Here is a 14283-nt window from a genome sequence, read left to right on the forward strand (position 1 = left end):
GTGGCCGCTGGGAGGGGCGGGGCGGGGGGCGGGGCGGGGGCGGGGCCGGCGGCGCGGCGAGGGCCGAGCGATGTTTTTCCCGGAGTTGAGCGGGAGCCGCAGCGCCCCGCCGGGGTTAGCGGCGGGATGGGGATGTACCGGGTCCGCCCCCCGCCACCAGTCCCGTTCGTTCCCGCGATCCCCCGCACAAACCAGCCACACGACAGGGGGAGGATTCAGCTCTTTTATGGCCTCAGGCTCCCGCCGGGGACGGGGAGCGGTTGGGGGTACAGCAGAGGGGGGGAGACGGGGACTGGAGCACAGGTTCCAGGGGGGGACAGCAGCCCTTTGGGGGGGGTCCTCGGCCGGAGGGGACCGGGAGGGGGACGACAGAGGAGGGTAGTCCTCCGAAAAGGGTTGGGGAGTTCAGGAATCTGCTCCGGGTCGGGTCTGGATGTTGGGCTCAGCTTTGGGTCAGGTTCGGTTTTGGGTCAGGTCTGGACATTGGGCTCAGCTTTGTGCTGGATTTGGGACACAGGGACCTGCTTTGTGCTGGATCTTGGATGTTGGGATCCGCTTTGGGTCAGGTCTGGACAGGAAGATCTGCTTTGGGTTGGATTTAGGACGTGAGGACCTGCTTCATGTTGGATCTCAACTGTTGGGCTCTGCTTTGGGTCAGGTCTGGACATTGGGATCCGCTTTGTCTCAGATTTGGGGCACTGGGATCTGCTCCACATCAAATTCAGGACACTGGAATCTGCTTCGTGTTGGATTTGGGCTTCTGCGTCCTGGCATGTGTCAGAGCTGGGTGGGGACAGGGGCCGGCCCCAGGTTGAGCAGCCCCGAACACCGCAGGGCAGTGCCCAGAGGCTCGGCGGCAGTCTGTCTGTCCATCACAACTCAGCGTGGTACCGCTCTGCTTTGAAGACCTCGCTAGGCTGCATGAAGATGCCCTCCATCACCTTCCAGTAGTTATTCTGGCTGGAGGCAGCCATGCCGTGCACCTCCTTCTGCCCATGGATGGGTCGCCCGTACTGCTCCCCCGTCACCGAGAGGAAGACGTCGGTGGAGGCGTGTTGGAAGCGCACCTCGCCGTCCCGCGCCCAGTAGGTCCCACTGCACACCACTGTCCAGTCATCCAGGTAGTCGCCCTCACCAGCCTCCCCGAACGCGCTCACCTCCTATGGGTGAAAAGGAGCTCGTTTTGGGGCTGGGAGGAAAGGGGGGGGACTACTCAGGGGTGCTCAGCTGGGCCCAGAGGGCAAGGGCAGGGGGACAGGGGAAGGGGCTGGGGGGCAAGGAGGAACCTGGTTGGGACTGGGGCTCTGCTGGGCCTTGGGGGGTCTGGTTGGGACTTGGGTGCTGAGGGGGACAAGAAGGAGCTGGTAGAGATGGTGAAGCAAGGTGGGACTGGTACGGAACCAGCTGGGACCAGGGAACAAGGCAGGGCTGGTAGGGACATGGGGGACAAGAGGGACCCAGTCTGAACTGGGGAACAAGGTCAGACTGGTAGGGACATGGGGGTCCCAGTCGGGACCAGGGAACAAGTCAGTGCCAGTAGGGACAAGGCGGACCCGGACTGGTAGGGACTCAGGGGACCCGGTAGGGCCCGGGAAAAGGGGCTGAGCCCGGGGGACAAGGCGCGGGGGCGGGGGGGGGGGGATCCCGGTCCTGCCGGTGTCCCGGCGGGTACCTGGTTTCCGGAGAGTGGGGAGGCGAAGCGGTGGCTGTGGAGGTTGCGGCCTGTGCCCAGGTGGGTGAGGCGGATGGCCTGCCCGCAGCGCACCGGCGTGCCCCGCTCGCAGACGGCCGCCGTACGGCCCCGGACCCGCCAGTAGCTGTTCCCGTCATCCGCCGCCGACACCCCGGTCACCGACTGCTGCCCGCTACCTGCGGAGGGGGAAAAAAAACCACGTTCAGGCCCGGCCCGGTCCAGCAGACGCGATGCCGGCGGGGGCGGAGAAAGGGGGGGGGAACGGGACACGACGTGTTCCGTTACCGGAGCCGTAGCGAACGTCGTGCGAGTGCAGACGGACATTGTGCCGCACGTTGAGCAGCTTCACTACGGAGCCGCAGGTAACGGGGCCGGGACCACCGCGCACCGCCGCGCCCAAGGCCAGCACCAGCACCGGCACCAGAACCGGCGGTACCCGCCGGCCCGCCACCTCCGTCCCCATCCCGCCGCCGGCGGAAGCGGAAGTAGCGCCGCTCCGCCCGCCCGGAGGTCGCCGCTCGTCTGCTCCGCCCCCCCTCGCTCGCCGCCGCCGCCGCGGAGGCCTCCATTTTCCCTCGGCGCTTCGGGTAAGGCCGCACCGGGTGGGACGGGGGGACCGCGACGGGTCGGGTGGGGGCGAACGGCGGCGGGGGGCGGTGCCGGCGCCGGTAAGGCACGCGTCGCCCTGCTATTGGGCCGGGGCGGGGGGGAAAGCCCGTTGCCACGGGAACGGCGGGGCCGCGACGGGCCCGGGGCGGTTACGAGGCCTCCCGGGCTGGGCGTCTCCGGCGGGCCTGGGTCTCGGTGAGGGCGGCAGGGACGTTCCGGTGCTTGGCGTGAGGCTGGGCCGCGGGGCCCGGGTGGGTGGTGAAGGCAGTGGTGGCCCCCTCCGTTCCCGGTTGCCGGCGGCGGGTGGGGCTGGCGGTAGCAGGAGCCTCCCGGGACGAGGACCCCGTTTAGGGGGCCGTGCCGCAGCGGGGTGAGCCGGGCTGGGACTGGCAGCACCCGGGGCTGGGGTGGGGGGAAGGTGAGGCGGTTGGTAGGGGGGACCCAAGGCTGGGGTGGGGGGCTGCTCCCCCGGGAACGGGAGGGTGCCGCAGCCCCCCACACCCCCCCACCTACCGGAGCGACCCGGCTCCCTCGCAGCAGAGTCGGCAGCGGAGCCTGGGGCTGGGGAATATCGCTGACACGGTAGGAAAAGCCGGTAGGTGTGAGGTGATGGATATGGAAAGTGTCGGCTTGTTTTCTTGAAGGGAGTTGGGGGAAAGGATCTGACCTTTGTTTCTCAGGTACGCTGGGAGTCGGGATCGGCTCCCACTCCGTGGGTGTAATTCCCGGAGTGCTGCATTTGGTTTTGCAAACTTCTGACAAGGTCTTCTGTGAAAAGCCGAGGGGCAGCAGCCTTGGAAGGCCTTTTCGGGGATTAATAATTGATTAAAGGGTGGCAAAAAAAGGTAGGGACGAATAATTGGTGCTTATGGTGGAGTAAGGTTATTGTGGAGTTTCACAGCCATCTCTGCTGCTTTTTTTTTTAATATGGTGATGTGGAGAAGGAAAATTTAATCCTAAGTTATTTAGGATAGCTAAACCAGACTGTGGGAAGTTGCAGAGACCAGATAGTACTGAGTGGCTGAGTGCTAGTGTGGTAAACAAGATACGATGGCAGTGGGTGTAATGAAGGTGACAAACACCGCAGTGATTGACTCTGCATCAGCTTTTACTATTCAGGAAAGAGCTGTTGGTGTCTCAGCAATTGTTTCTTTTAAAACATCGCTTCAACGCCCCGCCTAGCCTAAAAAGGATATTTTGGAATTACTTTAAAGGAGCAGAGAACAAAACAGAAAACATCATTATGCTGCTGCATAAACGGTTGGCAGTTTGTGCCCTTGCTGTTGCCGGCAGTTCTGGTTAGCCCATCTCAAAAGGGGAGCACTGGAAAAGTAGGGGCAGGAGCAGTGCGGACAAGCAGGTTTCTGGGCAAGCGAAGCTTTCCTTTCCTCACCTTACGGGAGAAGCTTGCTGACAGGAGATACAATGCAGGTGCATGAAGTCATAGGCAGGTCAGAGAAAGCGAGGAGGGAACATCAGTTTACTGTTTCTTACAGGAAATTACAATGCGGCAGGTCTAAAATAAACAGGCGGAAGTGCTTTTTTCACACAACATGCTATTAAACTGTGGCACTCTGCTACAGGATGTTCCACTGCCTGGTAGCATCGGGGGCGGTGGGACCAAGGGGGAGCATTAAAACTAGCGAAGCAGGTATGGGAAGTTCCTGAGCTGCAGTGGCTGGCTGGCTGGACTTCCCCTGTCACAGCATCATCGGTCTCCAGTTGTCATTTTGACCCTGTGCTCCTTCGCACATCTACCACTGAGGAGGGTGGGAATGTCTGGTTTGGGTCCCGACTTCAGAAATTTATAAAACAGCTATAAAAGCTAAGCACAAAACTATATATTGCTGATGCTGTATCAGGGCTGGCAGGCCCCAGGGGAGATTGGCCCTACAGAAGTCCCTGCCTGTACCAAGGAGTGGCTCTGAGGAAGAGCTCAGCCCCGATGAGGTGCCCGTGAGGGCAGTTTGTTGTGGTGCGAATGCCTTACAGTGCTTCACGGGGATGTTTTTGTTAGGCTTATAAGCTTCAAATTAAAAGATACCAGTATGATCTCGTCTGAATTCTGTGGTGGGATGCAGCCTGGAGATCATTGCTTAGTCATTAGTGTTAAGTTAATGCATTCCGGCTCAACTGTGACTTTTTTTTTTTTTTTCCCCCAAGAAAAACAAAATTGATTTCATTGTGAGAGCTTAAGGGGGTGGAATGGTGGCATTACCTTTGCAGTTCATTTAGGTTTTTCCTAACGAGCCATTTCTTGTCACAGTCTTTTATTCCTGTGGATGTACTAGGGCCGTGCTTAAATTAAATGAGCATTTCATTGACAAAATGAAGAGATTGGGCTTCCTTAGGCTTTACGTTTTAGTTGAGTCAAGTTTCCCAGCCTTCTTATTCTCACAGTGCTTTCTGAATCCTCTCCAATTTAACTTTTCTCTTTGAAGTGTAGACATGAGAACTGAGTGAAACTGTTCAGTGGTGGCTTTGGCAATGTGATTCCACGGACCTACATGATCTTAAGTGGACTGTGAGTTGAACTATGAAACGGCAGAGGTTAAAACAATCCCTGTCCAAACCCTCTCCCCCGCCCCCAAAAAACCTCACAAAACCAGAATTAGTGTGCGTCAGGGCCTTGATGTAGTTTCTCCCACGAAGGACAGGGAGAAGTCAAGGACTTGCTTCTCTTCAGCACCCATGCTGTAGTAAAGCCTAGATTAGCACTTGTTTTTGCTGTTTTGTGCAGACACTGATATCCTGAGGTTGATTGCTGAATAATAAATGTATCTCGCTGTGAGGACACTCCTTGGTTATTCTGTGAGCACCGCTGAGGTCTCATGCCTTAGTTGGCATCCCTGTGCCTGGAGAGCATGAGATGCTTCTAGTTTCCTTCACCCCACACCTGCTCAGGCTGCGAAGCTCCTGTGGGGCATTGCCGTTCCTGATGCCATCCTGCATGCAGATGTGTCCCTGCCTTGCCAAAGTGCCACCATAACTGGCAAGGTGCAGGAGCTTTTCCCATAACATATTCTGATGTTTTGCAGGTGCTTGCAGCTTATCTCTATTTCTAAACCGAATTAGTTAAATTTTGCTGGTGTGTGATGTACAAAGCTGCATCTGCCTCCAGCACTGCGATGTTTTGCGGTCCTGAGCAGCCAGCAGGTATCTGGATGTGTGGCCAAGGCTTTACAGTATTTGAATGTATGGTTTGCAGAATTCTGAGGTCCATCACAAACCAGCACTTGTTCTAAAGGAGCTGCCCCACCTAATCGGGGTGGGGGCAGCCCACAGTGCCTGCAGCCGATGTCCAGCCTGGTCCTGCTGACCTGATCAGAGCTCTACAGTCACGGTATTGACAGCAAAGAGAGCTATCTTCTCAGGGTCATCTCAGTTAAAAGGAGCTGTGGACTCTGGACAATTGCCACTGTGCCCTTGAGCTGAGCAAAGTGCAGATGCCCCTGGTAGAAAGCAGAGGTTGTGTAGTTGCTCAGCCCTGAGCTGCTCCGGCATCGCTGCCGAGCGGGAGAGGCCATGCTCGATGTGGAGGCACCCGCACTTCCCTCACCTGCTGCCGTGCTGCTGTTGCAGCACTGCTTGCTGCATTGCCGTTGTCTTTGGTCCATCTTGGTCGGTGTCTAGTGGCTGTCAGGCATCTTTGGGGTGAAGCTTTATATATATCACCTATAGGAGCCTGTCTGATTGTGTACAGGTAAGCGTGCAGGATTAGGCACAGTCTGCCTGCCTTTTTGGTGCTCTAGTGCAATTTAGTACTTGCTCCCGTGCTGCAGCAATCTCTGACCTTCTCTCGGGAGTGTTACAGGAGCAGGGATGCTCCTGTGCCCCTCCGAGGAAAGGCCCGTAGCATGATACAGCTGGGCTGGCCCAATGCTTCTCAGTCTGGAGACTCTTAAACCCTCCCCAAGCCAGACAAGCTGTGTTCCTAGAGCAGGGCTTTCCCTGTGTGACCGACAGCTCGAGGGACTCCTGCCAGGCAGCAGCACTGGTCTGAGCTCTGCCTCTGCACCTCCATGCACACTGTCTGCAATCTCTGCCTGCTTCCCTGTCCTGTTTTATTTCAAATGAAGGCCTCTGTGGTGCTGAGGGTGGGCGAGGCACCTTTAGTCCATATCTGATTCAACATCTCCATGGTAATAACTACCCTTGCTTCCATTTGCCATGCTAAGTGACATCCCTGCTGTCCTGAGGTGGATTTCACTGGAGCTGAAAACACCCAGTTTTGTGGATGGTTGGCTTGTGTGGAACCTGCTCGGCTGGATCATTAAATGAGATGGGTTTCTGAAGTCCTAGCTGTTCCCTGTGTCCAGACAAATTTGATTTGACATGAACTGAAATTGCTAGGAAATGCTAGAACAAGTGATGAGGAAGAAAGTTGGAAGTGTGAGTGAAACGCTTCACTGGCAGAGAATAGTAAAATTGTGTGTGGTGCTATGACAAGGGGTTTTCTTTCTTGCTTGATTTGTGTGTTGATCATGGACAGGAGAGAAATGAGATAATTAGACTTGGAAACGCTCTAGGAAAAGCCACTTAGCCTGCAGTTTTGTGTATGTTAGTACACCCTGATGGATATGTGTAGAAGAAGAATTGGTGAGAAAGTGTGAAGTTGACATAATATTCATACGCAGGCTGGTAAACATAATAATTCCTGTTCGTCTGCTGTATGTAGTTACACAATTCATCAGTGGCATTTGTTTCAGGAACACATATTTAACTAGCATCTGTACCGCCCTCTGAAGTGTTATTTCTGAGAGGGAAGCTTAAATACATGCGTGTGACTCCTATAGTGTCCTCTCAAGGATGGAGATCGCCCTGTGCCCACACACCAAGCCAGAGCAGCCGTGTCCTGTCCAGGTGCAGAGCAGTAGCCTTGGCCCGCTGCGATTTCTGCCTGTCTGGAGCGTCGTAGATAGATGTTGGTCACAGCCATGTAATCTGCAGCCAAGGAGTATGAGCTGCTATCTGCTTGCGTATGAAATCTGGCAGAGGTCTTGCCCTTGTCTTTGTTGTGGGTTTTCTTTAATGAGGTTTTAATTAATTTCTTTAATGGCCGACACATTTGTTTGGAACTATTAGTATTTTAAGACTTAAAAGGTTATCCAAGATTGGCCTCGCGTGTTTTGTTTGGTTTTTCTTCTTTAAGGGAGAAATAAGTCTCTGGTTTTCTCTAAGTTGTTGTGTTTGTGCACCAGATGTATGGATCTCAGGGCAGAACAAGAAGTCCTGCACACAAGAAGCGTCATGGCAAAGCCTTGATCAGGTTGTCCTGTATGGGACTGATTTCCTTCCTTCAGCTGTTTTGTTTGCAGTGGGGAAATGATTATGGGAACATTTTGAGGCATGTTTGTTTAGGTATCGTTCCCTGGCATATGGAATTATTTTCTCATCTTTTTCTCCTTTTTTTTTTTTTGTGTGTGTGTGTGTATTAAATTACATCAGATGTAATTTAACATGGAGGTTTTGGCTTTAGATCTGACACCCCCTCTGAGCTGCTTTTTGTGCCTTCCCAAAGGCTGATACTTCTTCCTGGACTGGTGTTTTCATCTTCACAGCCATTTGAGGAATTGGTTTGTTTTTTCCTATAGCTGACTTTTGTAAGCTTTTGTTGTTTTGGTGTATGTAAAAAGGAACTAAAAAAAAAAAATCCTTTGAAAATTTTAAAAACGGCAGCAAGTTTTGTAACCACAAGAAGTGGAAGGCTCAGAGAGACAGAACTTGAGCTGTGTCTTTATAGGGACACACTTTTCATTGTGCCAAGCTTGATTTATACAGCTTCCTGAAACCCCAGTTGGGGGAAAAACGTCAAACAAAAGGTTCTGGATATAGAAAGTACCCTGTTTCTTAGTCTCTTGTTATTTCCTAATCTCTGGACAGAGGCTCGGCCGTGGCTCTGGCTGTGTGGGGCAGTGGAGCTGGGCAGCCAGCAGCCCCCAGCCCTGACCCTGCAGCACTCCCCAGGGCTCTCTCCTGTTTGCTCCGTGGGGCTCTGCAGAGTCTTGCTAACAGCCTGCAATTGCAACTCAGTCAAGGGCCTTTTCAGGATCACCCTGGCTTCATTAATTGAGTGAGGATTAATCATATTAATATCCTAATTGGTTGGACTGTGTGCCTAACACTGTGCAGTGTTGGTGGCAGCGTGGGGTTGCTTTCCTGGCCTCGTGGGAGGGTATGGGCAGGATGAAGGGCTTTGGCTGCATGCGCCGTTTCAGCCGCAGCCAGGAGCTCGGCTGCGTAACAAATGCTGCTGTGGCAGATCCTGTCCTGCTTGCTGAGACACGGGTTGACAGGAGCTAGCAGCACTTGGCTGCTGACTTCTATTGCCTAATCTCTGATGACAGGGATGTCCAGGCAAGGTGGACATGGGTAATTCAGGGCCTTGATATATAATTTGAAACCCTCTTGCCTTAGCTGTCTTATCTCCAAAACCCAGTAGGGGGACGTGCTTGTGATGTGATAGATGTCTCCTCTTTCCCCAGTTCCTGTGGAGCCGTGTGTGAGACGCTGCAGCCATGTCTGACTTTGTAGAAAGTGAAGCGGAGGAGTCTGAGGAGGAGTACAACCAGGATGGGGAGGTTGTGCCCAGAGTAACCAAGAAGTTCGTAGAAGAAGATGAGGATGGTGAGTCTGCCTGTCTGTTCGGAGTTTGCTAAATTGTCTATGTGCCTTGCTGCTCTGTTTTACATCCCATGACTCTGCAGATGGAGCAATAACTGTGCTATAATAGCATGGCCATCTGTAGTTGATAATCTCAGCTGTTTAAGTGCTTCCCTTCCTCAGAGTGCTTAGGTGGTTTTTATATTTGGCAATAGAAAATACACTACTTCACCCCCATGGGACTTACAGTCACACAAATTGATAGTAAACAGTAAAAGCAGAGGAGTTCTCCCAGTGTGGTCACTCCACCTGTTCCCTCTGCAGAGAGAGCATGAGACCACAAGACAAGAAGTGGGGTTCTGGCATGAGCAGCTTGCTGGGTTCTGTGTCAGTAAAAGTGTTCAGTTAAAACTCTCTGTGTGGATAGTGTGAAGGAAGATGCTGTTTGTACAGAGCCGAGAAGGAGTCTCAGCAGATAATCAATGAGTAAATGTCTAACACTTGCTGCTTTCCACCCCAGATGAGGAAGAGGAGGAGGAGAATCTCGATGATCAAGATGAGCAGGGGAACCTGAAAGGATTCATTAATGATGACGATGATGAGGAGGAAGAAGAGGAGGAAGAAGCTAGTGACTCTGGAGACTCTGAGGATGATGTTGGCCACAAAAAGAGAAAGCGCAGTAAGTTTTGTGATGAATGTTCATAGCAGGCCACAGCGTAATGCTCTTAGTGCCCTGCTGGAGAGCAGAGCTCTCCCTCTGCCCTGGGTGTCTGCATTCGCTGGGTAAGCTATACCCTTCTCACTGGTTGGTCTCTTCCCAGATTAGTAAAGGGAGAGTGTAACTCGTCTCTACTTTCTTCTCTTAGCTTTTGATGACCGCCTGGAAGATGATGATTTTGACCTGATTGAAGAGAACTTGGGCGTTAAAGTCAAAAGAGTGAGTTGTGTTCCCATGCTGCTGTTAATGGTGTGGTGTCTTGGCACGAAGGAGGGTGGGCTCCTGCCTGGAGTGAGCGAGTGGTGCCTCCCATCTGCTCCTACCCTCTTGGAAGGGGAGACCTGAGTACTTGAAGGAAGCGGGATCTCTCCCTGCCCAGGCAACTGGGAACTGGCTTCCTAGAGTTTGCAAAACACTTTCTTCTGATTCCTAAAGTTTGCTGTACTCCTCCCTTCCCACCTCTGCAAGACAGTCTCAGAGGAGCCCATCTTCCAATAACTTTCTCCTGCATGGCACTAACCTCAAAGTCAGCACAAGCTCTAAAGCTCCTATGAGCTCTAAAGCTCCTTCTGTAACACTTGCTAGAGAGGTATCAAGCCAGGTTAACACTGGTGGTGACAACATGCAAGTGACACAGGCCTGGACACGGCGCAGTCCTCAGCAGACAGTTATGTTGTATACACACTGTGCCCAATGAGCACCTGCAGCGTGGCTCCTGAGGGGGTGGCTCTTCTCCCCTGTGTGCCTGTGCTGTGCCGGGCTCCATCCTGCTCCTGTTCAGGTGCCTGTAGAAGAAGTGCAGTTCTGGCCTGGCAGAGACCACACTGAGCTTTCAATGTCTTTGCCAGGAATTACGTGCACTAACAAGCCGTTTCACTTGCAGCAAAAATTCAGGCGTGTGCGAAAAATGTCAGATGATGAGGATGATGAAGAGGAAGACTATGGAAAAGAAGAACATGAGAAGGAAGCCATTGCTGAAGAAATCTTTCAGGATGGTGAAGGCGAGGAGGGAGGGGAAGCTGTTGAAGCTCCTGTTGCTCCACCAGAAGAGGAAGAGGAGGAGGAGGAAGATGAATCTGGTGAGTATGGATGGTCAGTTACATCCAAAGTTTGTCCTAGGATTAAAGCACAGGAACCAAGTGAAGAGTTTTTCTGAGCTGTAAGTAACTAAAGGCTGTAGCCCTGTTGTGGTCAAGCTCTTGCTGGTCTGATTAGTACAACCTTTAGAATTAAACGTTTCTGGGTGGCAGGTTTAGTTTGTCTGTCTAAACCACTATGTCCAGAAGCACATTACATGTGCTGAGGTGTTGAACGTCTCCTCTAAGCTGCCTCAAAAATGGAAATGCTTCAAAGGAAGGAAGTCAAGGTGCTGTTTAGTACCTCGTAGCACAGTGCATGCCTGCCTTACTTCTCTTCAGCATCAACCTGTCACCACTGCTAGTACTGTACTGAAAGGGTTTGAAGAATTCTTTCTGTCTACAGTCCAAAGCAACAAGGCCTTTTCTGACTGCATTTTCAGTGCACTGGGCTGCAGATAGTTGCCAGATGGCTTCGCCTGTGTCTGGAAGTTCATTCTAGCTTGTTATTGTGGTTCAGGCTCCTGGAATGTCTGAGGTTGATGTAGGAGATGCTGTGGGTAGCTGGGCAGACTGACAGCCAGCGGCAGCCTAAGTCTGTGGTGGAGGCTCATAGTTGCACTGGCTGAGCTGAGCTTTGTCAGAGGTACCAGTTGAATATGCAAGTGTCCTGACAGCTGAATTGTTTCTCAATATCCAGACATTGATGACTTCATTGTGGATGACGATGGACAACCTCTGAAGAAGCCAAAATGGCGAAAGAAGCTCCCTGGATACACAGATGCGTAAGTATTGATTGGAAATTGGCCTGGAGCCTCGAAAACAGTGCTTAGCTTGATTCTTGCAACTGCAGAGTGATTCAGCTTGTGGTTGGATACCACTGGTCTCTTTCCCCAAAGGAACCTGGTAAATTTAAACATGGGGCTTTTAGTCTGTGATTTCTTAAATATCTGAGTCTGTCCTTTCTCCCCTGGATTTTTTACAGGGATACCAAAACCAGTCCCTTAAGAGAAGTATTTGCATGTAAAGCTCAGAGTTGTGTACCTATCCATGATTTTTTTTTTAGCCTAGGTGCAAAACTAAAGCTTAGACTTAGGTACTCTGGCCAGCTCTGTGTGGCTAGAAGGATGTTCTGTGAATTGCACTATGGGGCTGAACATTAGTTTTTGCCTTCCAGTGCTTTGCAGGAAGCCCAGGAAATCTTTGGTGTGGACTTCGACTATGATGAGTTTGAGAAGTACAACGAGTACGATGAGGAAATGGAGGAGGAATATGAGTATGAGGATGAAGAAGCCGAAGGGGAGACCCGTGTACGACCCAAAAAGACTGCCAAGAAGCGCGTCAGTCGGCGTAGCATCTTTGAGATGTACGAGCCCAGTGAGCTGGAGAGCAGTCATCTAACGGACCAGGACAACGAGATCCGCATGACAGACATGCCCGAGAGGTTCCAGGTGAGGGAGGAGGGGCAGGTGTACAGGCAGAAAGCATTTCAGCTCCCACCGAGTACAGCAGGTCTGGGACCTGCGGGCCAGCTTTTTCACCTCGCTGCTGGCTGGATTTTGGCATCTCTTTTCCCTCTTTGAAGATCCCACCTGTCAAATGTATAGGTTAAAACTCTGCATTCAAACCTGTCAGTGACATTGTGAACTGTTCTAGCTGTGCAAGCCTGGTTTTAGCACTGGTCATACTTTCTCATTGGCCACTGGGTGCCAGTGTTGCGCTCCTGGGGATGGTGCAGGACTTGAGCTCTGCTGAGATGTCCTTTATGCTGGATGTTGTTAGTAATCGCATCAGTTGTACCTCTGGATAGCAAGAGTGAAGTTGCAGTGCTGGAGAAGGTTTGCTAGGGTTTTCTAGCCTACTGATGTGCCAGCCAACGTGTAGCTGTTCCGTACAAGGTGTTTCTGTAACACACTTTAACCAAGCGATTGAGACTTATACTGCTCTCAATGTGGAGATCTGTTTGTGCTGCTAGGAATCATTGTGGTATCTCATATTTTTGTCCTAATTTTGCCCTGTAATCAGGTTTTCCCTGAACAGTCCATGTTCTTCGATCTCCCCTAAGTGTATGTTAATGTAATTCTGTGCAGAGGCTTGTTACCCTCCTTTATAAAATGGGACATCTGAAGCTGCCAGCTTTTCAGAAGGACCTTTTTTCCCATGCCAGCGTGCACAGCACAAGGGAAAGCTGTGTGTAATGTCTTCTGGCCATATGTGGCCTGTTCAGACATTTTGTCATGTTCACGGATGTCAGTGATGATTAGAGCAGGCCTTGCGAAAGAGAATTGGCTGGGACTGAACGCCCAGAGAGGGTTTGGAGCTGCTTTATGTGCTGCTATTCTATGGCTGCAGCAAGAAAAGTGATAACAAGACTAGAACAGGCACAGATAGATTGGAACAGAGGATGTAGCTACAGAGCATTTGGGAGTCTGGTAGGAAGTGGGGGTACCCCGACTTGATCAACACAGAAGATTTCGCACCATTGCAGGCCTTTCCACAAGCCTTTGACAGAATTAACTGCTTCTACCTAGTGTAAAGCTGATGCACGTTTCCTGTGTGCTCAGAAGATGCAGACGTTGAAGTGCTATCCTCAGCAAAGCCCTGTGGTGTGGAAGGTGCTGAGACCCCATAAGCAATCTGCAGCTCAAAACAATAATTTCCAGGCTTCTTGAAGACATGGTAGCACAAGCCCTGGTGTTGCACATGCCTCTACTCATCCTGTTGTCTTTTCACAGTTGCGATCCATTCCAGTGAAGAATGCTGAAGATGATGAGCTGGAGGAAGAAGCTGACTGGATTTACAGGAATGCATTTGCAACACCCACCATCTCCTTGCAGGTAAAGGACTATGTCTGGGACTTCTCTCCTAAGAGGACTTGAAGGTGCTGCAGATTTCCAGCCTGGAGACGTTGTTCCAGGAGCCTGCTCAGAGGAATGTGGTGCCCAATATACCTTTCTTTCTGGTTTTGAGCAAGTCATTTAACATGCACGTGTCTTTGCTTTCGCATCCATAAAACAGTACAAAAAGGAATGCAGAGAAGTTGCAAGAATATTTGTCAAGAATGATTGAAAGATTTCTGAGCCACTGTGCACTTAGGGCTAAACTAGTATTAGCCAGGATCTGCTTTTAACCATCAGTTACTTTGGCCAGATGCTGCTTCTCTGTTTTCCTTTAAGCCAGTCAGGGCTAGGATGCTTCTCTGTGGTCTCTAAAATCACAGCATGCAGCTAAGCCTGCATTGCCAGCTAAAAAGGGACCACTGTTTTCCAGCCTTAGCCTGGGCCGGTCTTTTAGGAGGTCAGTTAGGGAATATGATCAACACAGTGTGTTTCTCCTTTTAGGAAAGTTCTGACTACCTCGACCGTGGACAAGCCAGCAGCAGCTTCAGCCGCAAGGGGCCCAGCACCATCCAGAAGATTAAAGAAGCCCTGAACTTCATGAGAAATCAACATTTTGAGGTAATTTGCGGCTTGGCTTCATTGTCAAAATAAGGTCTGAGTTCCTGTCTCCTTATCGAGACAAGATCAGCAGAGGGGCTGCTGGAAGCATTTAAGGCAGCAAACTAGAAGGGACTGAGATGCCAT

The 14283-nt window shown here is 51.7% G+C and overlaps 2 protein-coding genes across 2 annotated transcripts in view; one reads left to right on the top strand and one right to left on the bottom strand.

Annotated features, from left to right (window-relative positions):
* Positions 1-213: 213 nt before the first annotated feature.
* Positions 214-2161, bottom strand: SDF2 (stromal cell derived factor 2). The gene is made up of 3 exons (XM_075032706.1): positions 1979-2161; positions 1673-1869; positions 214-1160 (listed from the first exon to the last, which is right to left on the bottom strand). The coding sequence occupies exons 1-3, from the start codon at positions 2154-2156 to the stop codon at positions 873-875; spliced, it is 663 nt and encodes a 220-aa protein (XP_074888807.1). The 5' UTR covers positions 2157-2161; the 3' UTR covers positions 214-872.
* A 12-nt stretch (positions 2162-2173) lies between these two features.
* Positions 2174-14283, top strand: part of SUPT6H (SPT6 homolog, histone chaperone and transcription elongation factor) — a 29493-nt gene continuing 17383 nt past the window's right edge. The window contains exons 1-9 of the mRNA XM_075032707.1: positions 2174-2280; positions 8788-8929; positions 9426-9584; positions 9772-9842; positions 10507-10702; positions 11400-11484; positions 11877-12150; positions 13435-13536; positions 14041-14157. Of these exons, the coding sequence (XP_074888808.1) occupies positions 8821-8929; positions 9426-9584; positions 9772-9842; positions 10507-10702; positions 11400-11484; positions 11877-12150; positions 13435-13536; positions 14041-14157 (1113 nt within the window). The 5' untranslated portion in view covers positions 2174-2280; positions 8788-8820. The remainder of the gene's footprint in view (positions 2281-8787; positions 8930-9425; positions 9585-9771; positions 9843-10506; positions 10703-11399; positions 11485-11876; positions 12151-13434; positions 13537-14040; positions 14158-14283) is intronic.

This window comes from Buteo buteo, chromosome 7 (genome assembly GCF_964188355.1).
Source record: "Buteo buteo chromosome 7, bButBut1.hap1.1, whole genome shotgun sequence".
NCBI classification, from domain to species: Eukaryota; Metazoa; Chordata; class Aves; order Accipitriformes; family Accipitridae; genus Buteo; species Buteo buteo.